General features: G+C 41.7%; 1 protein-coding gene and 1 pseudogene across 2 annotated transcripts in view; one reads left to right on the top strand and one right to left on the bottom strand.

The window, feature by feature from the left end:
• The window catches only part of RASGRP3 (RAS guanyl releasing protein 3), a 46935-nt gene that overhangs the window by 3141 nt on the left and 16709 nt on the right, over window positions 1–27085 (top strand). Inside the window, exons 4-9 of one of the 2 annotated variants that reach the window (XM_089326542.1) lie at window positions 490–663; window positions 1017–1133; window positions 4121–4396; window positions 13339–13416; window positions 16681–16794; window positions 20596–20711. In XM_089326542.1, the coding sequence (XP_089182668.1) occupies window positions 490–663; window positions 1017–1133; window positions 4121–4396; window positions 13339–13416; window positions 16681–16794; window positions 20596–20711 (875 nt within the window). Of the gene's footprint in view, window positions 1–489; window positions 664–1016; window positions 1134–4120; window positions 4397–13338; window positions 13417–16677; window positions 16795–20595; window positions 20712–27085 lie in introns of both variants that reach the window. The other variant, XM_089326541.1, reaches the window with a different exon arrangement.
• On the bottom strand, window positions 23612–27011 carry LOC103347730 (biorientation of chromosomes in cell division protein 1 pseudogene; annotated as a pseudogene).

Raw genomic sequence — 27085 nt, 5'->3', positions numbered from 1 at the left:
CTTTACAAAAAGATTGTGATTTCTGATAATTATATTTCAATTCATTTCCTCTTTTTTATTGTATGTCATTGTATTTGAAACTTCTCTGTTTATCAGAATCACCAGTGTTGTGTTGAGAATGGATATTTCTTAAGTTTTTCCTCTTGGGATGATGGTCTTTTAGGTGTTAGGTATTCTTGCAGTTTAGTAAATATCCTAGATGGAACTTATGACCCAGTACATTTGGGATTCAATAGAGTACAACTGAGCTCATCCTGTTCCTCCAACACTGTGATGTATGTGTCTGTCTGTGTTTAATGGGGAATGGGATTTGAAATGTTGCAAATGAACATATTAAAGGTATAACTATATTCAAACTTGTAAGGTGCCATTATAAATGTGACATGAAAGACACTGTTGTTACAAATACTATCTCACCTCTTCTATGCAACATATTAATTTTGAAAAAGCATCCTTGTAATTCAGAATCCCTTAATCTTTCTTTATTAGTTCACTGATTACCAAAGCTATGTTATCCATGGCTGCCTGGAGAATAACCCAACCTTGGAGAGATCTATTGCTTTATTTAATGGCATCTCGAAGTGGGTCCAATTGATGGTTCTCAGCAAACCAACCCCACAGCAAAGGGCAGAAGTGATCACAAAGTTTATCAATGTTGCAAAGGTATGTCTGGTAACCAGACTGGGCTTCTTGAAGTCTGGGTGCTCAATCATTCTATTGAGGGAAGTTGGTGTTCACAAGATGAAGTCATTGGACAATGAAACTACTCATAGATATCTAATGAACAAATCATACTTTTCTCATGCAAGAAGCTTGCTTTAAAAAAGGAATTCTTAGAAGAATTCAGAGCAGCTATTTTTCTGTGAAATAATAGATGTCTTTTTCTAATGGATTCTGTTTGTGCCTCTTAAATTGATGTTATTTTTTCCTAGGTTTTTGTTATTGAAATTATGTTCAGAAATTTCAGAGTAGTTCAAAATCCATAAAAAGCATTGATGATAACATTTTTATTGCAGAAGCTCCTTCAGCTCAAAAATTTTAATACCCTGATGGCGGTGGTAGGAGGCCTCAGCCATAGTTCCATTTCACGTCTCAAAGAGACTCATTCCCATCTTTCTTCAGAAGTTACCAAGGTACAGTGGATTTGTTCCTAATTCCAACTAAAAATTTCGTTGTAAATTGTTTAGGTATAGTATTCTAACAAATGTTACTCTGAATGGGAAAGTTTTTCTCTGAAACCAATGGTTGATTACACACGAGGCACAAATTGGGAGGAGGGAACAGCCACACTAGCTGAGTCTGCCTGGAAAAATAGGTCAGAGGTGAAAGTAAGTGCATCAGTAAAATGCTTTCACAGAGCAGGCTTTTGGTTTAGTGATTAAGATGTCGCTGTCCCACATCAGGGTACCTGGGTTTGACCGCCAGCTCTAGCTCCTGACTCCAGCTTTCCACTATCACAGACTCTGAGAGGCAGCACTGATGGCTCAATTAATTGGGTCCTTACTATCCATGTAGGATACCTGGATTGAGGTCCCAGCTCCCAGCTGTGGCCCCAGCCATTGTGGTCATTTTGGTAGTGAACTAGCAGATGAGAATGCCCTCGCTTTCATACTCACTCTCTCTATCTCTCTCCCTCCCTCCCTCCCTCCCTCCCATTCTGTCTCACTCTCTGCCTCTCAAATTAAAAAACAAAAATGCTTTGGCATACCACTAAAATACTGTAGTTGTAAATATTTTAACAACTATTTACTTGGTGCTTACTATAGGATAGGAGTTGTGATATATACATACAGCACAAGATGAATAGGATAAGGGCTGGCACTGTGGTGTAGTGGGTAAAGCTGCCGCCTGCAGTGCTGGCATCCCATATGGGCGCCGGTTCAAATCCCAGCTGCTCCTCTTCTGATCCAGCTCTCTGCTATGGCCTGGGAAACAGTAAAGACAGCTCAAGTCCTTGGGCCTCTGCACCCATGTGGGAGACCTGGAAGAAGCTCCTGGCTCCTGGCTTTGGACCAGCACAGCTCCGGCCATTGTGATTATTTGGGAGTGAACCCTCGGCTGGAAGACCTCTCTCTCTCTCTCTGCCTCTCCTTCTCTCTCTGTGTAACTCTTTCAAGTAAATAAATAAATCTTTAAAAAAATGAATAGGTTAGAAATAGGTCCTCTCTTACCCTTCTGAAATAGTTATTGAGTGCCTGCTCTATTCATATCTCTATGTTCATTGTGGTGGAAAGGAAGATATAGCCTTGTGTGGAAATTCTCAGACTTTCAGCTGACTTATCAGAAAAAAAAAGTGTATTTTTAAAACTACACTGTTCCTTTCCCAAACTGAGCTCTTTTGCTGTATTTATTCCCAGGCAACATCAATCATTTCATACTTGAGCCAAAAGGAGCATTTCATCTTTGTGAAAAGCTTCCCTTATCAAAATTTACTTTACTATATGAATAGGACTCTTAGTTTTAAGTTATAAAAAAGAAAGAAAAAATTTTCTATGTTTATTAAACAGTAAAGAAATATATCTCGTTTAACATGCTTGCAAGTCCAGAGGTAGAGCAGATTCCAGGTGTGGGCGGATCAGAGACCGGCTCAGGTGCTCTGGCTTCCTCTGAGTATCAGCGTTTTTACCATGGTTGGTTGATTTTAATTAGACTGGCTTCCCTCTTTCTTGGGCTGTCTCCAGGCAACAGGAAAATTACTTTTCTTTGTTCATGGAAATTGGTGTTAGGGAAGACTTCTTACTTCATCCCTGTCACCATGGAATTAAAGACCTTCTTTGTAGGCAGTTGTTCCAGCTCAGGTCCTGTATCTACACTGGAACTATCCCAGTGTCCAAAGGCACACAATGTACTGATTGGCTTAACTTTGTGCTCCTAAACCAATCCCAAACCAGGGCACTGGAATGACTATGATGTTAAATCAGAACCTCTTCTTGGTTCTGGGCATGGAAACCGCTGTTTGGGTCACATGGTTGCTTTGAGAAAGAGTAGTATGATCAGATATGGGATTTCTCAGGAAGGTCTGATTGTTGCTTAGCAACCAACCCTGACTTGTCCATGTAAATAAGAGGAAGTAAGCTACAGAAGAGTGACTGACCCCAGACTCTGCACTCACTGTAGGAGTAATGGGACTCATTATGTGGTTTATATGCTTTTAGCTTTGTACTAAGTTTCAAGTAAAAATTTCAAGAAATTTAATATTTATTTGATAAATAATACTTGATACATTTAATATTTATTTGATAGGCCAAGAGACAGATACAGAGAAAAAGTTCCCATCTTCTGTTTCCCTCCCCAAATGCTGTCAGAGGACCCCTGACTGTGGCTGAAGCTTGGAGTTAGGAATACAATCCAGGTCTCCCACATGACTGACTGTCACCCAATTATTTGAGACATCATTGCTACTTCCCAAGGTTTGCATTGGCAGGGAACTGTAGTGAGAAGTGAAGCCAGGTATGGGGTGCACGCATCTTAACTGGTGGCTTAGCTGCTAGGCCAAACACCCACCCCATAAAAACAACTTTTAAATATTATGAAGAATAAGAAACTGAAAAAAGCTGATAGTGGTTTGGAATCACCATGGTGTCTTTACAAATTATTATTTGAACTCCTCTTTCTTATAGAAAAGGAAAATGACAAAGTCCAAGAAAGTTAAGTGATTTCTAGTCTGCATGGAGTCCAAACCCACAGCTATCTCACACCTCAGTGTGAATTTTCCTACCCCATTCTGTCCCAGATTAACCTTCAAGTTATATCTGAAATGCAACTTTCTTGGAACAAATAGGACATTTCACTATGTTGCATGCTTGAATTTGTGGATTGTAATGCTTTCACAAAATACTCAAGTATACATGATGCCACTTGATACCCCAGCATTCCTTGTAGGTGGGCCGAGGTGCAGGCTATTTCCATTGAAGAAGATTGGGATGGGCTGTCGGACTCATAGCCAGGCCTAGTACATTTTTCTAACTTCTTTTTCCTGGTTAATATTTCCTTGCATCGATGTTGGTGCAATTGATACTTCTCTTGGTAGCTGAGGAATTTCCTAGCCACACATTGCAAGGTCTGGGAGCGGGCAGAAGGGAAAGCTGTTTGAAACTTCTTCTTTTCCATCTGTTCTCAGAACTGGAATGAAATGACAGAGCTGGTCTCCTCCAATGGCAATTACTGCAATTACCGCAAGTCCTTTGCCGACTGCGATGGCTTCAAAATCCCCATCCTTGGAGTCCACTTGAAAGACTTGATAGCGGTCCATGTCATTTTCCCAGACTGGATGGAGGAGAACAAAGTGAACATTGTAAAAATGCACCAGCTGTCCGTTACCCTGAGTGAACTGGTGTCCCTGCAGAATGCCTCTCACCACTTAGAACCCAACATGGATTTGATCAACCTGCTCACGGTGAGTTCCAAGGGGCAGAGTTGGTGTTAAATAATCCTTCTGTACCTCACTTTCCAGGGGGCACAGGAAGATGTATGACAGCAATTTGCTTTGGGGGAAAAATGATTTCAGGGTCAGTAGGTGGGAAGAAATTTCAGAGAATGTGGGAAAAGAAATCCCAAACCCATAACCGGAATGACTGGAGACTGTAACCTCAGGGAAAAGAATTCTTTGTTCAGAGGGGCCCAGCCTTGCCTTTAGAGCTCCCACTTCTGGAGTTCTTAGAGAGGCCCCTCCAGATCCATTCTCTCCACTCACTCCCTTCCTCACACTAGTCCAGCAAATCAGCTCATTCTCTGTGATCTCAAATCCCCTGCTTCTCCTTATCTTCACTGCACTGCTTTAGTTGCAACATAACATATGGCAAGGACCTCCTCATAATAATCTCCCTGTTCCTACCACCCACCTCCCCCAGTCACCAAGATGTAGTTCTCAGACTGTCATCCGAGACTCTTCAGAACTCAGTCTCGGATCAGCCTTGTGTGCTCTCACTCTCATGCTATACCAGCCCTTGAGGGATATGGGACTTCTTGTACTTTCCACCATGAAAAGCTGCCTTCTGCCTCCTGGCCTTTGCAAACTCTTGGGAAAAATCCTTCCACTGCCCATCCATGTGGCTAATTCACATTCAATAACCTCTATCTTTCTGGAGCATTCTGTCTTCCCCTCCACAGCTGTAACACATTGTCACATGTGTTGTCCTTGCACTTCATGCCTTGCAGTAGATTTGTTGTTGTTGTTGTTTGCCTGTCTTATGCATCACATCCTTAACAACTCTCACAGTACCAAGCATATTTAGAAACTCAATAGATAAAGTGAATGTTGTACTTTGGAGTGATGGGAGTCAGCAAAAGCGATTTACCTGCCATCACATATTTTGGCATTTGTGGCAGACATATTTAGCTGGTCTCCAGGTCTCAGAACTTTCAGATATAACAGGTGTGTGAAGGAGAACATTTTGCACTGGTTACTTCTTTGTGGGGAAAAGCATAAGCAACGTTTCTCACCCCTGCTTCAATAAGTGAGGTCACAACTTCCCTGTTTGGGTTTATAACCCCGTAGCAACTGAAGCTTGGCTGCAACACTGGATTGAATATTTTCCTTTTATGGGTGTGGAAAATGAAACCAATAACTCATCTTAAGCTCTGACAGCCTAAATCCCCCAGGACTGCTGCATTGGAATAGAAGCCTGGTTCCTAGACCTTCTGGAAAACTGTTCCTAGAGCACATAATTGTTTGCCAAAAAACAGACCCTTAAGTATAAACCATAATGCTAGCTGCATGCTGGGTATAAAGCAGAAGTGACCTGAAATGCAGGTCTCTTGTAGCTGAGTTAGTGTGACAAATAATAAACACACAGGCATTCTGTATTGAGGAGAAAGACTCATAATAATCCAAGCACCTGCATTTATTAAACATTTGCCATGTAAATTTGTTTCCATGAGCAAGTGACCAGAGCTGCAGTCCCAATCAGACTGCAAACCCACAGACGCAGGTGATGTCTGCATAGTGATCTCAACGTGTGGCCTCTGTTTCCAGCGTCTGTGTCCAGGCTACATCTGTGATGTCAAACGGAACTTCCCAGAGCACCTACGTGTACTTGGATATTATTATCTTGTATCACTAGATACAATATTATTATCTTGTGTCACTAGATACAGGATAATAATGGAGTAGGAAAATCATTTTGAATGATAAATGCAGTAAACAACATGATGTAAAGTAGAGAGAGAAAAATTAGAGGATTTTGAAAGACATTTCAGGGTGTAATTGTAAAATCAGAACTTGAGAGCTGAGAAATCACTCATCTTTGCTGGGAAGAAAAGATATTCTTTTCTCTCGTCTCCTCTCATTTCCTCTCCTCTCAAAAGTATTAAAGGAAAATGTGGAAGACTCCCCAGATCCTAGATCTGAGATCTGAGATCCTGCTTTCAGCCCTCTGCAGTTGCTTCGTTTTGTCTTGTTGCTAACTAGCCCCTGAATCTGGCTTTTTCAAAGGGCTTGCTTGTCAGTCATGAGGCCTCTTCCCAGTGCTAAGATTCTATGATTCTAGAGGTAAGGAATGGTGGAGTCCTGAGTGTAAGGAACCAAGTGTCAGCCCAGTTCTGTGGCATGGGCCCAGTGACTCCTCACGGCAGCATAGTCCTGTGTCTGTTGGTTGAGCATCAAGCCAGTTTCTGTTTAAAGCCAAAATCATCCTTGTTTCCCAACAACCCAGGAGAAATGTCAAAGCACAGGGATTTACCTTCCCTCCTCCTGACCACTGGGGAGTTAATCTCCTCAATTTGAGGACTGTGGAGATGTGCATTATGTGTGTATTGGAGCCCAGTAGCCATTTTATGACACACAGGCATGATTGGGTCAGAGCTGGATGCTCTGTTGCAGTGCCTACATGCATGCAGGCATGTCCACAGCATGGTGTTTAAAGCGGCATTCATTTTACACAAAGACTCCAAGTCAGGTTCTGCTTGCCTTGATTGTTTTCATCTAAACATCGCCCCAAGTGAGGTAACCAAGATATGACTGAGAGCCCTGGAGGATAGAAAATAAGAACTCTTAAGTTATTAGATACCTACTTTGTGTAGTAAACTATAGAAGAGTGCCTAAACTTTCTGTAGCAATTGATGACAGTTTTCATGATACTTTTCACAAACATTTATCTAATAAATTCACACAAATGCCCAGTGATGCAGCCTGGGCAGGGCAGTCAGTGTAGCTTCATCCTTGCACCTTCTGTCTGTACAAAGGAAGAAACTGAGATTTATAGAGGACAAAAGGCTTGCAAATGGCAGATGTATGCATCCTAGCCTAGGGTGTTCTGATTTTCCGAAGGTTTGCCTCACATGGACATTGGCTGTCTAATGTGGGTGTATTGGTGACATCTAATTTACTTACTTTACATCTGTAAGAGTTAAACATTATGTATTTCCCTTACTCTTCACGGATGCATAGTGATAGGAGTTAATTACAGGACAAAATCTAGGAGAGCAGGGACTGTGTCTGTTATTTTTATTGTTTATCCTTAGCCCCCTTGGACAGCCCCAGACATGTGAAGGAAGGAGAACCACTCTACCATACTGCGGTGAGCATTTGTCCCCTTTAGGGGAAGATCTGGTGTAGACATTCCCATTGTGATTCCAATTCATTGTACCAGGAGTCTAAGATCTGATGCTTCTGTTCAAGATGTATGAAACAGTCTGATTCTTTTTCATAGTATTTTTAGCCTTATCGGTTACTTTTACCATTCTGAGTACATGCAAATAACTGGAAAGCCCCTGTGTTTTTACAGTCATATTTAAAAAAAAAAAGAAGAACAGTTGCAAAAATGGTGAGTAGAGGTAATTTGATGAGCAAGTGTGCTTTGTTTTATAATAAATATTCAAGGCAAGTTAGAGCCTAGCACAAAAACTAGATCTGCAATAGTCTTTGCTGAAAGGATAGGATAATAAATGCAACAGCCTGAGACAGTAGATGGGAATATTTGTCAAACAACCACACTCAATATGTGTTAGGTAAGAGCAAATATTCCTGAGATCCCGTTGTAAACTACTCGAGTTAAACAAGGGTGTGTAGGAAATAGGACAGTTCCTTCTTTGGGCAGGTCCCTAAGCCCAGAGGCAGTCTGAGGTAGGATTAAGACTGTGGCTGGGCAAGCAGAGATGGCAGAGGTGTCCCTGAGGGCAGCTTTATATTCACAGATAGGCAGAGTGACATTAGGCTACTGCCTTGAATGGAAGCCATACTGTGTATCTGTGGCTTTCTAAACAAAACCCAAGAGACAAATCAACTCATTTCGTCTTCACCACAGTCCTGTGAGGCAGCTCTATTTATGAGTCCTATTTCATAGATCAAGAGACTGAGACTCAAGATTTTTTTTACTTCCCCAAGTTCATAGCACTAATAAGTAGAAAACAGACATTTGGAGAAGACCCTGTTATTTCCATCACTGGGTCAGTTATCTGTCCGCTTCACTGGGAAATACCCAAGGCCGTTCTATGTCTTTTGCAAGAGCCTCTCCCCAGCTTAGTGTGTGGCTCACTTGGGTTTCTACCTCGATGTTCTGGTGCTGCTGTCATCCCAGCTCCACCAGGTGCCCGTGCCATTCCTCACAAGACGTGGGCGTTGAGTCAGGAGGAAAAGCTACATGCTTGCCACGTCCAGATGAGCTCCCGACAGCAAGGACTCCAGAAGGAAGAAGTCACTTAGGTTTCTCTCTTTATAAATCATAAAGTCCACGGTGTGGGGCTGCCAGCTGGGAATGGGATCCAGAGTTGGGAAGGACAGATGAGCTGCTGCTTTCAGGAGGCTTGGATCCCAGCAGAATGGAGGGCAGCTGCCCACAGCAGATGTGTTTTATTTGTCCCATGTGGAATCTTAAAAATTTCTTTGTTGCTAGTTACCCTTATTTAAAAAATGGGAAATTTCATATAAAACTCCAGGTTCTGAAGATCTGGCAGTTCAGGGTCCAAAGGCTGACAACCTCTGCTGTAGCTGAGGAGTGGCTGTCTTCTTCTCATTGCAGACCACACCCCTCCCTGTTGCCTCCTGGATGCTCAGATCCCGTTCATCATCACACATTTTTCTTACAACAGTGCAAAGAAGAAAGGTCCTCAAGTGAATTACATATGTAAAGACTTTTTATGAAATAAAACACTGTGAATCAAAATGCCCCTTTTGCACATTCTACTTCAACTTTTTAAAATTTAGTTTTCACTTATTTGTTTGGGAGATGGGGGTCAGGGAAGGACCTATTGATTTATTCCCCAAATGCCCACATCAGCCAGGGCCCGATCAGGCTGAAGTCAAGAGCCTGGAACTCAATCCATGTCTACCATTTGGGTGGCAGGAACCCAACTACTTGAGCCATCCTCTGCTGCCTCCCAAGGTGTGCATTAGCAGGAAGCTGGGATCAGCAGTGGAGCCAAGACTGGAACTCAGGCATTCTAACATAGAAATAGCTGCACATTAACTGCTGGGTCAGATGCCCAGTCCCCAAATTTCCTTATGCTGGAAGAGAAGGCACGCAAGAGATGAAGGGATGGAAAGTATATTTTTGTTGTCACTACTACACTCCAGGCTTAAAAATAAATTTAATAATTAGAGAAAACTCAGGATTTGTTTGGTTCTATGCTAGTTCTTTTATCAGGGATTATTCTACAGTTTTTAGGCTTCTCGTGTCCTTGTGCTCCTGTATGAATGTGATTTGGCTCCCTGTCATGCAGAACTTTAAAGCTGAGTCAGGAGCTAGAGCTGCAGCTACAGTGATGTGAGACCAGCCTCTCAGCCAGCATCCCCCACCCCACCTGCACGCTTTTGTGTCATGAACAGGAGGATGGTTCCTATGAGAACACAGAGCCTCTGGAGGTGCCAGTGATTGCTGTTCAGGAGAGTGGATACAATGTGCAATCCTTGTGAGCACAGAATTTCAGCCCCTGAAATGATGCCTGGGCAATTTTATAGTCAAGTCAATTTGTGTTGTTTAAAAACAAACCTTGGGGATGGCATTGTGGCATAGTGGGTAAAGCTGTCACCGGTGACACTGGCATCCCGTATGGGCCCCAATTTATGTCCCTGTTGCTCTACTTCCAATCCAGTTCCCTGCTAATGGCCTGGGAAAGCAGCAGAAAATGGCTGCAATGTTTGGGTCCCTGCCCCATGTAGGAGACTTGGATGAAGCTCCTGGCTCCTGTCTTCAGCCTGGCCCAGCTCTGGCCATTGTGGCCATCTGGGGAGTGAACCAGCAGATGGGATGGATTCTCTCCCTCCCTCTCTTTTTCCCTCCTTCCCTCTCTAACTCTGTCTTTAAAATAACTAAATCTTTAAAAAAAATTTTAGATAGCACAGTATAAAACAATGGAAGACCTGATATTTGATGTTGTTAATTTAAAACTATTCAGGAGCCAGTGCTTTGGCACTATGGATTAAGCCATGGCCTGTGACACTGGCATCCCATAAAAGTGCCCAATTGAATCCCAGCTGCTCCACTTCCAATCCAGCTCCCTACTAATGCAACTGGGAAAGCAGTAGAAGATGACCACAGCGCTTTGGGCCCCTGCCACCCACATGAGAGACCTGGATGGAGTTCTAGATTCCTGGATTTGACCTGGCCCAGCCCTGGCACTTGTGGCCATTTGGGGAGTGAACCACCAGATGGGAGATCTCTCATTCTCTCTCTCACACACACTGTCTCTGTAACTATACCTTTCAAATAAATAAATAAATATTTCAAAAAATGTTCAGTAGCTGGAAGAACAGTGACTTGAATGATCCCTGCCACATGGGAGTATTTGCTGTTTGATAGATATTTGTTCAATGAATAAATGATTAAAAATTAAATTTTATGATTCCAATTTCTGTTCTAAAAGAAGTAGAACAAAAAAGATAATAAATCCGTGAAAAACATCCCTTACCTCTGAGTTTTCTCTTGCTTCTTCCTCTTTTCTCTTCCCTGTTACTGCAGACTCTTATACATTAAGACTTTGTCTTTTGACAAAATATGTTAGGAAAAATTTGTTTTTCTTGCCTAAAAGCTCAAAGAAAAGATCCAACACTTGGTTATCTTCGTTGCTGATGTAAGGTGTGATTCAGCAGGTGTCTTAGTGTGGGGAGCAACCCGGACTGGACTAAGTTACTGGAATTAAGACTTATTCTATGCATCTGCTCTCCCACAATATGGCGCTGGGAGAGGAGGCAACAGCTTCTACCCAGCTGCCTCTCACCAACTTGACAAGCTGCAGGACCTGCTCCTGATTGGAGGAGAGCAGCATACTCGGCGTGTGGGCAGCCGAGTTAGGATTGGCGGAGGAGGACTATAAAGGAGGAGAGAGACGGCATGCACCAGAAACACCTGAGGGAACACCTGTGCAGCCCCCGAGAGAGCCGGCCGGCGGTGTGCCACTCCCCTGCGGAAGTGGGGAATGTGGCAGGGGGAACCGCCCTTCCACGGAGGTGGAAGGGTCGGTAGCCAACCCGGGAAGGACCAGCAGCCAACCCAGGAAGAACCAGCAGCAAACCCGGGGAGGGCCGAGCAGACGAAAGAACAGCGCAGGGTCCTGTGTTGCTCCTCCACGAAGACGGGGAGCGACACTTAGCACGGAAGGACTTGTGTGGGAATTCTTTTCAACTTCAAACTTATGTTTTAAGTGATTGGGAACAGGCATTTTAAGGCTTTACAATTTTATTTATACTTTCTAATCTTTGTCCCCTCCCTCTTTATTTGTCCAGGTCTTACCAGTTTAGCTCCAGTTCACAAATGCCTCCATAAATCTGTCCTTATTTCAGTCACCATTGGCCCTATGCATTATCATCATCATAATAAAATTATCAACAATTATAATAATAACATCCACAACCCCGAAGAGCATTTCTTGAGATTTAACTGTGTATCAGATCCTGTGAAATGTCCTTTATGTGCATGATTTCATTTGAGTCTGATCAAAATCCATTTCAGTAGGGGCTGTATAATTCCAGTTTTAGAAATGGAGAATCTGGGGCCGGTGCCGCGGCTCACTAGGCTAATCCTCCACCTTGCGGCGCCAGCACACCGGGTTCTAGTCCCGGTCGGGGCGCCGGATTCTGTCCTGGTTGCCTCTCTTCCAGGCCAGCTCTCTGCTGTGGCCCGGGAGTGCAGTGGAGGATGGCCCAAGTGCTTGGGCCCTGCACCCCATGGGAGACCAGGAGAAGCACCTGGCTCCTGCCATTGGATCAACGCAGTGCGCCAGCTGCAGCGTGCCAGCCGTGGCGGCCATTGGAGGGTGAACCAACGGCAAAGGAAGACCTTTCTCTCTGTCTCTCTCTCTCACTATCCACTCTGCCTGTAAAAAAAAAAAAAAAAAAAAAAAAAAAGGGAGAATCTGAGCATCAGAGGAGTAACTTGCTCAAGGTTACAGAGCTTGCCAGGGCCAGGCTCAGTGTTTGAACCCAGGCCTGCCTCACTCCAGTGTCTCTGCTCTCCTGCTTTACTCTGCTGCCTCCCTGAGAGATTCCTGTGACGTTTAGAGTGGGGCATCTTATTTCCCAGCAGGAAGGTTCTACCTTTTATTGGTGTGAATACGTCTTTAATGCTCAGATTCTGTATTAGCTCAGCTTTTCATCCCTATGACAAAATACCAGAGGCAGCTAACTCTGTAAAGAGAAGATGTTATTCTTCAGCTCACAGTTTTGGAGGTTCAAAGTCTGAGATTCAGAGGGGTCTCATTGATTTGGCCACTGGTGAGGGCAGCAGATGGTGGCACCCCATGGCAGGAATGCATGTGAAAGAGTTTATGTCACCAAATGAGGTCCCTCAATCCCTTCAAATGCATGTCTCCCAATGATGTAAGAACCCTCCACCTGTCTCTCAAAGATTCACCATCTCTCATAGGGGCATCCTGGGGACCAAGCTTGGGGGACACCCAAAAATATATATAAACCATAGCAGATCCTATTTATTCTAATAGATGTTCAGGCCCTTGAGGGAAGGAAACAGTTTTATACCATTTTGTGTCACCAGGACTTAGCTCAATGCTCTAAAATAAATAGAGATCTACTTAATTGCCCATTTATCATCACAGTCCTTTCATGAAACCTTTAAGGCAACATTTACAATCTTATTTTATGCTTTTGGCCTGTAAACATGAAGTCTTCCTCATCTGTAGCTCAGGATTTAGCACTTAGGAGCTACTTAATAATTATTGTTGAGAAATTAAGTCAATGATTTGTGTTGATGCTGATGACCATACCAGGATTAAATTATCTTTTTTGTGAGTTTCATTCTCTGCTCTTCATGCCCTGTCTTTATTGCTCTGCATTCATTCAGATTATTATGCATTGAACTTAAGCATTCAATTTGCAAAATATTTTAACAATGTACATAAAAATGTGTCATCCAGCATAATTGTTTATATCTTTTAATTTTGTTGCAGCTCTCTCTGGACCTCTATCACACAGAAGATGATATTTACAAACTATCACTGGTGCTGGAGCCTAGAAATTCAAAATCAGTAGGTATTGTTTTCTCTCCAATGATCAATGCTAAAGATCACTTTTTGTCATAGCGATTGGCTGATGCAATGGTGTATTTTTGTTCTAAAGATTGAAGAACTTAAAAAATCTATATAATTTCCATTTTACCATAATCATTTAAGAATAATTTCTTCATATTAGAGGCTAAAAATGAGGAGGAACATAATTCTGTCTTATTATTGACCTTCTATTTGTGGTTCTCCCTCTGAGGGCTCACCCAGGTGAGAGCAGTTTTCTTATGAAGGTCTCATGCTACCTTGCCCTGTTCAGCTGAACTCTGTTGCATGTTAGTGGCATTGTAGCCCCTAAGTCTGTTATTACTTAATGTGATTCTGATTCATTGGCATGGGGGAAAAGAATAACACTAGCCCCGATGGGGCACTCACTGACCCGGTGGCATCATTCTACAAATAATGCATGCAGTGGTTCCATAAGTGCATCTTGGTCCTGCCACACCCATGAAGTCCATCTTCTGGGAACAGGCAAAGGGAGGAGTGAGGACCCAGACTTTTCAAAGTCAGCACTACTAAAGCAGAGCCAACTTTTGTTAAAAAAAAAAAAAAAAAAAAAAAAAAAAGGTGAGGGGAGAGAGTATTGTATTCTGCTCCTTCATTGCTTAGCTCTGATGTGATGAACCAGGATGGTGTGTGAAGCTTTAGAGCATGTGTACACATGAGATTTCCACTTTGACACTCTTACATTTTCTGGGCACTGGAATTGCTACCAGTTGTTGGACATCTGGCAGAGTATCACATGTTTTATCTTATGAACTTTTTGAGGACACCAGGTCTGATGAGTGTGGTGGCTTATACAGGTCACACATCCAATGAGTTGGTGGGGGGATTAAGCCAACACTTGTACTTTGCCACCATCCCACTTTTTGTCTACTGTGTGTTCTCTTAGCTTTGTTTTCAGGACACATTTTTGCCAATTTTGGGAGACCATTTCATCAGACCCAGGAACCTCTTTCTATTGGTTGTCATATGTTTCCTGGGGCTGGCACTGTGGTGTAGCAAGTAAAGCCACTGCATGCAGTGCCAGCGTCCCATATGAGTGCTGGTTCTGGTCCCTGATGCTCCACTTCCCATCCAGCTCTCTGCTATGGCCTGGGAAAGCAGTAGAGGATGGCCCAAATGCTTGGCCCCTGCTCCCACATGGGAGACCTGGAGGAGACTCCTGGCTCCTGGCTTCTGATTTGTCCAGCTCCAGCCATTGAGGCCATTTGGGGAGTGAACCAGCAGATGGAAGCCCTCTCTCTCTCTCTGCCTCTGCCTCTCTGTAACTCTGCCTTTCAAACAAATAAATAAAACTTTAAAAAGAAAAAAGGAAAAGAAAATATGTTTCCTGATCTCTTCCTGTCTCTTCTCTAAGTGGAATGCCATCGTATTTGACAAGTGCTGATAACTGGAAAATAATTTGCTGTCAGGATCTTTTTGCTGAGGGCCTGTAGCCGCAATGTACTCATCGTTGGTGCTGGCTGATCTAATCTAAATACTGTTTTCTATTTACAGTGTCTCACTGGTTCTTTCTATTTCAGCAATTTTTCATGGCACCCCTAGTCAAAAGAAATACCCAATGGCTTCAATTATAGAATGGTTAGTTCTAAAAAACATAATAAATATCTGTATTCTAATAAGTTAGTAACCACTCAAAAGAATAATACACTTGCATTGAAATAAAGCAAATATTTTTATTTAATAACCATGATAACTGATGGATGTGTATGCCTATGGGATGCTGTAATATTACTTAAATCTTGGAATCTGATTGAGTGCCACCACCTTTATTTCTGGTTCCACATTGATTATTTCTTCACAATGATATGATATCATTGAAAGAAACAGAATGATCTAATGGATGAATTGAGCTATGTTGAGGTGGTAGTCCTCATGGCGTCTCACAAATATTGAGGATTCTTGTAATTTACTTGCAAGTTTAAAATATCTTTTGGTGCTCCTGAATTTCTGCAATAATCTGGTTATACCTTTACCAGATCAATAGGATGGAAATCTGCATAAAAAGAGCCATGGTGTGTGTGTGTGTGTGTGTGTGTTTTGTGTGTCTGTATGAGAGAGACAGACAGAGAGTGAGAGAACATATCCAAATTGCAGGTAATTTCTGGTCCTGTTGGTAACTTAGGTTCCTGTTTAACATCGACCTCACATTTTTAGGGATTTAAATAAGTACAGTTACTCCTCAATTCATCCTATAAAAATGTTTATCACCAATTCATTATCAAATAAGGAACCTGCTAATACAGGCTTACATGTGCACACCAATGAATATACTGATGTATGAGGGTCCCACGGAGAGGCCATCAAGGTGTCGCAGTCTTAGCTGGTCTCCTGAAAGGATGGTGTTTGTGTTTGTGTTAAGTATGTGTTGTCTTGTACGCCATGACAGGCTTCTCACAGTCTCACCTATTTTATTCAGTGAAAATGTCCTGAAAGAACATGGAAAAACCTGTGGAGAAAGCGAGTCCATCAAAGAGGGCCAGAGAGACCTAATGACTAGCAGAACAGTTGGATTGATTAAAGTGTGTTAATCTAGGTGCAGGCAAAGAACATAAACTTGGCCATGCCCTGATGTCCATTTACTGCATATACCTACTAATTTGTCACTAAAACCAAATACTAAAGAATCAGATAACTGGTGTTTTATATTTTATACCTCATACACAAAAATCCATGATGGATTGTTACATATGAAGATAATTAAAAGGTTCATGGAAAACAGGATTAAAAATGTTTATTTTTACAGAAAAATTTTTTGAAATTCATGTATGCGAAGGCTTTTCATACAATTATGAAAATCTATATTATAAAAGAGCATGTATTTTAAAAATTTTACTGAAATAAACTTGTAAGTCCATTTTTCCATGAGCCTTCTGAAGTGCCCTTGAAGATATTTAAAGATTTAATGATATTTGGGAATTTTTGCATGAGCAATTTTCTTCTGTTTAAGGAAGTTGGATAGTATTTTTGAATGAGCATTCTTTTTTCTGTTTAAAGTAATAGAATTTAGGCTGCTGCTAAACAAAATGCACTCCTAAATGTGTATGTGGTTACACATTAGATAGAATAAGCAGAGGATGCTAGCTGTATAACCACATAACTACAAAATGTAAGTTTCTGTTGGCCAGATTAACACTAAAACCTGTTTGTCTTCCTTGATGTCCCTAGTTCTAGTTGCCCAAGGCCTCAGTTAATGTTGAAAAATGTGTGTATGTGTTCTGTCAGCAGCCTACCTCCCCGACTACACCCAACAAGCCTGTGGTACCCCTGGAGTGGGCATCAGGAGTGATGCCAAAGCCGGACCCCACGGTCATCAACAAGCACATAAGGAAATTAGTTGAGGTAAGTGGTTGAGGGAGAATCAACAGAGAGCACTAAAAGGCCCCTTTCTGTTTCCAGAATATTCTCTGGCTTCCCAGGAACCCGATAATTCATGAAAATAGCTTGTGTTGTTTTAGGAGTAATGTAGCAGATGCTTATCTCTACCTGGCACTGACGTCTAGGGGAGAATCTTCCAGAAAGGCCCTCTTTCCCCTTCTTGTCAGTTTGCTTTCATTAACCCTAATATTCTCAGCTATTTTCAATTCCTCTTCTTTGTACATGTTTGCCACCTCTGTTATTGCCACCAACTTCAGGGACTGTTTGGGGATTAGGATAACTCATGAAAAATCCATATGAATCAGAAGAAAATGCTAGATACACTGGATATTCAAGGGCAGGAAAAAAACCCATAGGCTGCACAGTTTCCCCTGCTCACTGTTTCTGGAGTTCTGTGAGATAGCAGTATAGTGCTGCTGAGGGCCTAAAAAGCACTGAATATAGAAACAAGGTCCTGTCAGTTTTCCACATAGAAAGAAGCATTGAAGGCCTGTGCGAGGAAATCAAAACACCCAGGTACTGGGAACCAGGGTCCCTGTTAAATGTCTATTTGATCAGTACACCCTCTGTTGTAATATGTTTAGTCATTTGACATATAATGTATGTTTTGCTAGGAAAGGGTATTTAAAGAAAAAGAAACTGTTCAGCATTGTAGATAACCCAGGCAACTATGAGGCAGGAAAAGGAAATAAGAAAGGGAGTTTGGGAAATAATTTCTGCGAGGGAAGTGGCTGAGGAAGTGATAAGGTCCCGTGTAGGCCATGTGATGATGGGGTAAGAATAGACCCACCATGGCACCAGAGAAGATGGGGACAGGACCCAGGGACCGCAGGGAACAGAGGGAGGAACTGAGCTGTAGTTAAGGAAGATCTGACGCCAGGAATTAGAAGGCAGAATGACTTGTTCCTCACTCTGGTTCTTCGGGCTGGCTTCTTCTGCTCCTACAGGGAATCTCTGTCCCCCCTCCTGCCTTAATTCCCTTCTCTCCAATTCCTTTACCATGGGGGAGGTCAGCCTAGATTGGATAAATTGCCAACCATTGGTTAAAGCAGATGGAAGACTGGGTTTTATTATGAATTTTTATTCTAACTTGCTCCACAAAAACTCTTATAGTCTTAATATAAATAAGGCTGTTAGACCATAAAAAATGAGTTCTACAAAATGGTTAACTTTTAAGCTACTTGGAACTTGCAAAAGAATGTAATGTTTCGTGTTTTTGTGCAATTCGGTTATCTACAGATAAACTAGCATTGGGTGCTAAACACTCCTTTAAGTCATATTTTAATTCATTCATTCATTTATATCTTACCTACTTAGCAAAATACTCATGAAGCAGCTTGTAACCTAGGACAATGAAGACAGGTAGGATAGACAGAAACCATCTAGAAAGGGAGAGAGATTAATTATAGCTGGAATCCAAGTTAAATATAAATTTTCTTATATGTGTTTAAAGAGCCTTGTTTTGCAAGCCTAATTTAGGGGAAGCCATTTATTGTAATGGTTAAGCCTCCTCTTACAATGCCCACTTCCCATACTTGAGTGCCTGGGTCTAAGTTGCAGCTTTACTCTCTGTTCCCGCTCATGTGCACCATGGGAAGCAGCAGGTGATGACTCAAGTTCTTGGGTCCCTCCCGCCACAATGTGGGACACCCAAAATGAATTTTGGGCTCCTGGTTTTGGCCTGGCCCAGTACCAGCTGTTGTGGGCATTTGAGGAATGAATCAGTGGATGGAAGATCTCTCTTTTCTTTGTCTCTCTGCCTTTCAAGTAAATATAAATAAATAATTATAAAGTATGCATATAAAAAGAAAAATCTAATTTAGCAGAAGGCATTGGAAAACACTTTCTATTTTTCTCTGACCATAAAGACATGACTATTGTAAATATTAAACTATTACATAAATTACAGAGAAAAAAAGCTTTATTTTCAGGCTTTGCTAATTGTATTCTTCAGAGATAAGCATAATTCATTTGTAGGTTATCTTATATGATATCATTTTCTGTCTGTTTATCTAGCTAGCTAGCTAGCTATCTATTCACCCAAACATATTACATACACTTATATTGAGCAATCTTGTTCAATTGTTTCCTTAGAACAAATTCCTAAAACTGGAATTACTGTGTCAGAGAGTAGTCTGAGTTTTCCAGAAAGTAATGGCTATTTACTTTACTAACTTGATGCAATTTTAATATTTTCAGATCTGAGAATTTTAAAAAAAGTTTCAATTCCATTTCTGTAATTATTAACAGAATTGAGCACCTATCCATGCATGTATTGACTATTTATATTTTACTTTGTGGATTGCCTATTTTACTTTTGTGTCTTTCCTCTTACATATGTTGCTATACTTACCAGCTTTTCTTCACTACAATTAAATACCTAAGACAAGCTACTTATGAAGCAAGGAGGTTTATTCTGGCTCATGGTCTGAGTGATTTTGGAGGTTCACAGTCCACAGTAGAGCAGCACCATCAGTTCAGTTGTCTGGTGAGGACAGAGGATGGCAGTGGTGGAGCACATGGCCAGCTTGGCTTCCATGGCCAACCCTCTCACAAGCATTGCCTTCCTAAGGACATGCCCCAGTGACCTGTGGACTCCCAACTGTGCCCATCTCCTGGTCACAAATTTTATCATGCCTCTACCCTGTTTAATAGCATTAACTTATGACCTTAGGGTTAACATATCTGCATGATTTGGAAGCCAAATCTTGTTTAAATCATAGCAACTACAAATAACTTGCTCTCTTTATCATTTACCTAAAGCTTTCTTAGCTTAGCTTTTTTGATTCAGATGATTTGCATTTTATTGTAGTAAAATATTTTTCTTTATAGCTTTTGATGTTTACATCATTCCAAGAAAGCACTTTTCTGCTCAAAACTGGTAAAACATGAAAAATGTTTGTATCTATTTATCTTTGGTATTTTATAGCTTTTTATGTTAAAATTCTTAATGCATCTAGAGCTTAGTTTGGGGACAATTTATTTTATGAAATTATTGACCATTTAGCTCAATGACAATTATTGGCTAATCAATAATTTCATTATAGATTTGAAGATATTTTTGATACTCTAATTTCCTATACATAAATATATAAGTCTGCTTCTGAATGCCACTCACTGTAGTAAGTTGTATCATGTTTTCAGTAATGTAGTTTTATAGCATATTTGATGCCTGAAAGGGTGTGTTCCCCTTCATTACTCTCCAGTTTAGATAATTTTGTGTATTCTTAACATATTCACTGCTATTTGAACCTTTGAATAAGTTTGTTCATCTAAACATATCATCACTACAATCTTTTAAATTATAGAGATGAATTTTACTTTTTAAATTTAAGAGGGAGAGAGAGAAGAAGGGAGAGAGGGAGGGAAAGGGAGAGAGGGAGGGAAAGAGAGAGAGAGAATTTGATTGCAATTGAATTAAATGTAGACTTTAATTTTGAAATCACTTAACATCTTAAAGCTTCATTTTCTACTGTGATGGTACTGGAATTTGTAAATCCACCAAGCCTATCTCCTACCCAACTTAGAGTCTCAGTTTAGATCTTGCTTTTTCTAGTAAACCCTTCTTAATCTCACCCCAGCATCCCCAAGTACTCAAGCAAACCATTTATCTTGTTGCACTGTAAAGATGTCTTTAGTTATCTCCCGCTAGAGTCTAAGCTTCTGCAAGGAAGATAACGTGCTGGTTTCCATTGCTTTCACAAGAACAGTTCAGAGCCTGACTTATAAATACTTACTCAGTAAATACTGGTTTTTCCTTTGCAGTCTGTGTTTAGAAACTATGATCACGACCATGATGGGTACATCTCCCAAGAGGACTTTGAAAGTATAGCAGCCAATTTTCCCTTTTTGGATTCCTTCTGTGTGCTGGACAAAGATCAGTAAGTCTTAGTTTTGTTACATTTCAATGCAACTTTCCTAAAACAGAAAATTATTATCAGAAGAGGACAGAGAAATCTATAGCTTACATCTTGATGGCTTCAACCCTAGTGCTTTCATCAGATAAGTTTCACTTAGCTGATTTTTTTCCTTTGAGTCCATGAACATGAGCAGTTGGATGGAATCCCAGGGTAAACCACATTGTTAGTATTGAACACAAGTGCCCATTTGCAAATTAGCCCAACTATATAATTCTTACATTACTGCTTAGCTACCAACACCAGAAAACTGCCATCAAAAGAGAGAAGAGGGGCTGGTGCTGTGGCATAGCGGGTAAAGCCGCTGCCTGCAGCACTGGCATCCCATATGGGTGCCGGTTCTAGTCGCGGCTGCTCCACTTCCAATCCAGCTCTCTGTTATGGCCTGGGAAAGCAGTAGAAGATGGCCCAAGTTCTTGGGCCCCTAAACCTGCATGGGAGACCTGGAAGAGGATCCTGGCTCCTGGCTTTGGATCAGTGCAGCTCTAGTCATTGCAGCCAACTGGGGAGTGAACCAGAAAATGGAAGACTTCTCTCTCTTTGCCTCTCCTTCTCTCTGTGTGTAACTCTGACTTTCAAATAAATCAATAAATTTTTAAAAAAAAGAAAAAGAGAGAGAGAGAAGAGAAATATGGTTAGATATAGCTCTGGAGTCCTCAGCATCACCGCACCTGTGGGCAATCTTTTTTTTTTTTTTTTAAGTTTTACTTATTTACTTGAGAGGCAGAGTTACAGAAAGAGGAAGAAACAGAGATCTTCCGTCCACTGGTTCACTCCCCAAATAGCCACAATGGCTGTGATGGGCTAATCAGCCAGGAGCTTCCTCTAGGTCTCCTACATGGGTGCAGGGACCTAAGAACTTGGGCCATCTTCTACTGCTTTTGCAGGTGCATTAGGGAGCTGGATCAGAAGTGGGGCAGCCTGGACTTGAACCAGAGCCCATATGGGATGCCAGCACTGCAGGCAGATGCTTAACCTACTATGCCACAGCGCTGGTCCCACTGTGGGCAATCTTAAAATTCACCAAATGACCATGATTTCTTAGACTGTTAACAATCTTCACAGAAGCACATGGTAGCTGCAGATAACAATAAGTAATCCACACTTTATTATTTTTATGATCAAAGCTTGTACTGATAAACAGAAAAAAATATATTCTTCTTTAGTTTCCAATGATGTCTGAAAATTTAGTGGCTTTCAGGACTAAGTTTGAACTCATTTAAGATAACTAATAATTAAAAACAATTGCTGAGAAAGGCTGGCAATAAAAATTTGATTAAATTTTAATTATGTGAGGTTAATTGCTGACTTTAAAGTCATCTGTAATGAAATACTGGATTTTATGTTGGTGAAATATCCAAATTAAATTATGTAAAAGCCCTCTAATATTTTCTTGGTATGAGAATTTTTCAAAAATGAAATCTAAGTAATATAACACACTAAGGAAAGCTTTGATACTTTAACATAAATGACTTAAAATCTTAAATTCATCTTTAATGCATACCCAGAACAAAGAATACTTTTGAAATAAATTATACTTGTAAGAAACATAAACTTCTTTGACAAAGTAAAATTCCCAGCTGCCCATTTCTTCCCTTAGTTTGTTGCTGTTCGTGACTTATAAATAGAACATGGACTTAAAACCACCTTCTAGTTTTCATTTTTCTTCTCTGCTACCTCTATAGAAAGAACTGAGATTGTCTCAGAAAACTCTTTCTCTGTCTCTCTATATCATCACCTCTATGTCTCATAACATCTATAAATACCTGTGTTTTTTCTAAGAATGAAGGTTTGAACTATTCATAGCTTTCTTATTAGATGACTTCGTCAGACAATGTGATACCCTAAGTTAATACCTCAAACCTTTCCTTGGTTAACCACACTGAAGTTTGAGTGGTTAATACTGGAAAATATCAGAAAAAGATGTTTTCTCTAAGATCTTGTTTTCCACACTATGTTCCACAAAAGCAGGTATTAACCAGTATTTTTGCAAAGGGTCTTAACTTGTCAAGTATGGAAAGCATAATCAAGTATGGAAAACTAATTAAATAAGTGTCTTTACTGTGTGACTTCCCCAAAAATTTTAATAGACTAAGGTGTTTTACTCTATGACTCTAAGAGAGTAATGGACTAATACACTATTTTATAATTTTGTTTGTATATGAAATTGTGTAAATATGTATCTTTATCAAATATATTTATTGTATGAATTTTATGAAATTAAATATATATTTTTAAAGTAGTAAATGATTTTATTATAAAACTTATACCATTTATTGATCATTCAGTTTTCTAAAAACACAAACGTGAGAATAAACTAAACACATCCAAGACTCACCAGCCCCTGTAGGACAGGAAGATGCCCTGGGCGGAGAGCCTACAACCGTTTTCCCTCCACTCATGTCATCTTCTACACACATTCTAGGATTCCACATTGTCTTCTACAAGGCAAAGGAAACTGGCTAGAAGATTTCCGTACAAGTCACGATAAGTTTAAAGCTATTTGGTGCTAATGATTTGTACATTCTAGTTTGCAACTCTGAGACTCAAAGACACCAAGCAAGCTCGGCCAAATACCTGCTCCCAGCTAACATTCACTGCCATTATTCTTTGACATCATCTTTGAGATTGGTCATGTTCAGTCACTGGAGCTTTTGTTTAGCCCTGAGTGCAAACCCTAAAACCCACGTACAGTCTCCATGTTCAAGTATGAGAGCTTGCCTCAGGGCAACCAAGGTTGCTGTAGTGTTTCTTTGCGTCTCTGCAGTGTCTCCCGTGTCAGAGCCGTGTGCAGCAGTGCCAATGGCAGCGCAATGCAGGGGCACACAGTCCACTCCCCGACTACCCAACAGCTCTCTGTTCCATCCAGACGCCGCCCCACAGTCAAGGCTGCGATCTGGAAATCAGTGACGAGCGTGGCCCATCTCCATTTGGAAGTTGTTCTTTTATGTAACTGAACCATAACCGTACGGAGCTGTCAAAAGGTGTCAGGCACATTCTTAGGAGGCACCCTGGTTCGGGGCTCGGGCTCCTGGGCTTTCAGGCTCTGGAGGGGTGCTGGCACTGCTTCTTTCTTCTGAGCCACCGGGAACTCATGAATTGCTCCTTCAATCTGGAGTCTGAAGATGTGGTTTAGTTTTGGATCCACCACCTGAGAAATAATCCTGTCTACCCCAGCTTCCAACATCCCTGACTGAACCATGCTCTGCCTCAGGCCGTTTTACAACTGGTGCTTGTTCATTGTAGGACTCCACTCTTGCTTATCCAGATGAGTGGACACAACATTATCCACTCTCTGTCTCAGGTTTTGGTAGGCTGGCTTGGTGTCCACGTCGGCTGGGCAGTCCTGGTAGAAGCTGTCACACAGACCTCGGCTCTTGAGCTGCTCCACGATGAGGGCGATGAGCTGCGGGTCCCCGGGAGGCAAGGAGGCCGGGTTGATGGGGCCACTGCTCCCGCCAGCCCCCGATGCGCCCTTTGCTGCCTCGGTAGAGGCCTGGCCTGCTCTGCCGCCACTGCTGTCCACCACGCCTGTGCCCAAGGCCCGTGGAGAATGACAAACATGCGACAGAGGGCGTGAAGTGTGTGGAGTTGGAGGCAGACGTGGAGGAAGGCAGTGCCAAGGGGCCAGCGGCGGAGGTGATAGTAGAAGTGCAGCGACGCTGGCAAAGCAGGCCTAAATAAATAGCTATTTTTTAACCAAAGCATTTTTCCTACTCTCTGCAGCCCCGATTAGCATCTTAAGGGTTTGGTTTCCCACAGAAAGCTCTTTGAGAACTGTTATTTGGAATATTTAACTTGTAATCTGCTCCCCATGGGCAGGAAGTCAGGTTTTAGGCCACCTTGGGAAGTTTCATTGGATCAATGACCAAGTAAAATTTCATTCGGAGATAGAAATTCTTTCAGAACTTAACTTAAAGATTGAAGATGTTCTGTCTTTTTATTTCCAGAATGGCAGGTGTGAGCACAGCAGGTTCTCTGAGTCAATGCTAGGGATAGCCCTGACTGGCTCTCAGAGAAGCTGGTGCTACTCTCTCATGCCTTGGTCATATGTGAACACTCCCACCATGAACTGAGGAAAGATGGGCCATTTCTTTGTAGAGGGACATGGGATAATTCCAGGTGTGCTTAGTCAGACACCACCAACTTCTGTAGGAGACAAACTCCAAACTTTCATTAGCTTGACACACTGAAGTTTTTTTCCTCACTTATCTAAGGGTCTAATTTCCTAGTGGCTGGTCAGCACTCCCCTTCCTGGTAATCCATGGAGTAGGCTCCTTCTATCTCCTGGCTTTGCTGGCATCTAGGGTCGTGGAGCCCTCTAAATACATCTTGCAGATGAGAGAAGAGGAGGTGGAGGAGCACAGCAGTTTCTTAAACTCCTAGGTCTGTTCAAGTTGGCTTGGTGGCTAACAGTCATATGACCTCCCCCTAGATTCAGGAAGGGCTGGATAATGGAGCTCCTGGCTACATTATAGTAACATATAGTAACAGATCTATATAATGAAGGATGGTACACATGCTAGGCAACAAGTATTGTTTTTCCTTCTTCTATTAAGCCATGAAGGGGCCTGGGCTGGGGTTGCTGCTTTATGGTTTTGCTCCAGGAACCCTGTTCACTGTATTCTAATTGGTGCCCAGACTTGTGTGACTAAGTGGTATTGTATATGTAAGTATCTATCTGTCATTTATCTACTATCTCTCATCTATCTATTATCGATCATCTATCTGTCAATAAATCATCTCTTAGTCTATATGTCTTTCAACTCCATGAATGTACCTCCAAGAGGAAACCAGGATCCTTGTGTGTGTTTGTGTTTAAATTCAGGGACGAAAATATAATGTGTTGCTCTTGAGAAGAGCAAATCATGAGTTGACTGTTTAATTTTGAAGAGGTCTGAAATTCTTAAACCTGAAAGAAAATTATGGTACTGCTAACAGCATTAGAGGAGCCTGGGGCAGGAATATTGGTAAGACAGATACAGAGTTGGGCTTGGATATGTTTGTTTTGGGAGAAGAGTAGACCAACAGGAAGAGACATCCAGTGAATTGTTGAAGATTCAGATGAATAGTCAGGGGTAGAGAAACAGTCTTCAGCCCAGTGTTGTGAGCTGGCATCCTTAGTGTAGTGAGCAAGGGCTGATGGGAAAATTCAGAGGGAGAAGAGCATGGATCCTCCTGAGTAATGAGCCTGCAGAAACACCTTCCCCAACATCTAGATGTTGAGAGGAAGGATGATTTTGTGGGAGAATGGGTGAAGAGAAGGAGGAAAACCGTATTGCATGGAATCATAGGGTTCCATAGAGGGGAGAGGGTCAGAAAGGACCTTTGTCCTCATGCCACCTACTGCTAAGAGGTCAGAAAGTCTGAAGAATGAGGAAAGGCCACTAAGGATGTCCTTGCTGATAGTCTCAACAGGTTAGTAGGACTGGAAACCTGACTCTATGGAGTAAAGAGTAATTGAAGAAAATGGAGAGCTAGAGTCCTCTTTTTGAAAACTCTGGGAATCAGAGAAGGAAGAGGGAAAAGACAAGTGCTGGAAATGGTAGTAGGATTGAGGAAATTTTTTCAGAAGGGAGAATCCTGAATATAACTGTAAGCAGAGGGAGAAATAGGTGAAGAGACTGAGCGGATGGAAGTGTCGAGTCATATGGCGGTTAGACAGTGGGGGGCTGGGAGTATCCCAAGCAAGAACTTGGGAGTATAAAGGAATTCTGAACTGACCAGGAAAGTTGTGATCTCCGGCCCATGCTGGTATAGAAAGAAGGTGACTTGGAGCTCACTATGTCCAACAGATTTGATCTTTTCTGATAAACAAGAGTGAGGATGTGCAGTACATGGAGGATATGGAGGTGAGTTTGTTCTGTGTTGAGATGATACAGAAGCACTGCTTCAGTGACAGGCTATGAGCCAGGCTGAATGAGTGAGAGGGCCACTGAGGAAGTGGCTGGATGGGATCAGGCTGAGTGAACTTGAGAATGGGAAGTTAAAACAGTTTCCTCTTTTTATCCAGCTACCCAATTTGTAAACCCTAGTGCTAGACAAAGGCTAGAAAGATATCCTTCTGGAAGTTGTGATTCCATACTGTGTCAGAGTACACAGGCCTCCTGTGTGCACAGTGTGTATGGTCCTACATGTCTGCGTGTGCACACACGAACACAAACACACACACACACCATCTTTACTGACTATGAAAGGCTTTCAGTACCCGATGCTGTCCTTTGAGATCCCTTTAGATGTGATGGAGAAGTCAACATTCCTCATCTCCTTTGGGCCACAGAAGTATGGAGGGTGGGTGTGTAAAGTGTGGCAACTGCTTAGCAATGTGGGATTCAAAG

The sequence above is a fragment of the Oryctolagus cuniculus genome, chromosome 2 (genome assembly GCF_051225735.1).
Source record: "Oryctolagus cuniculus isolate XC-2025 breed Fujian yellow rabbit chromosome 2, ASM5122573v1, whole genome shotgun sequence".
In the NCBI taxonomy this organism is placed as follows: Eukaryota; Metazoa; Chordata; class Mammalia; order Lagomorpha; family Leporidae; genus Oryctolagus; species Oryctolagus cuniculus.
The sequence above is the reverse complement of the archived record's forward strand: the minus strand, read 5'-3'. Positions and strand labels throughout refer to the sequence as shown.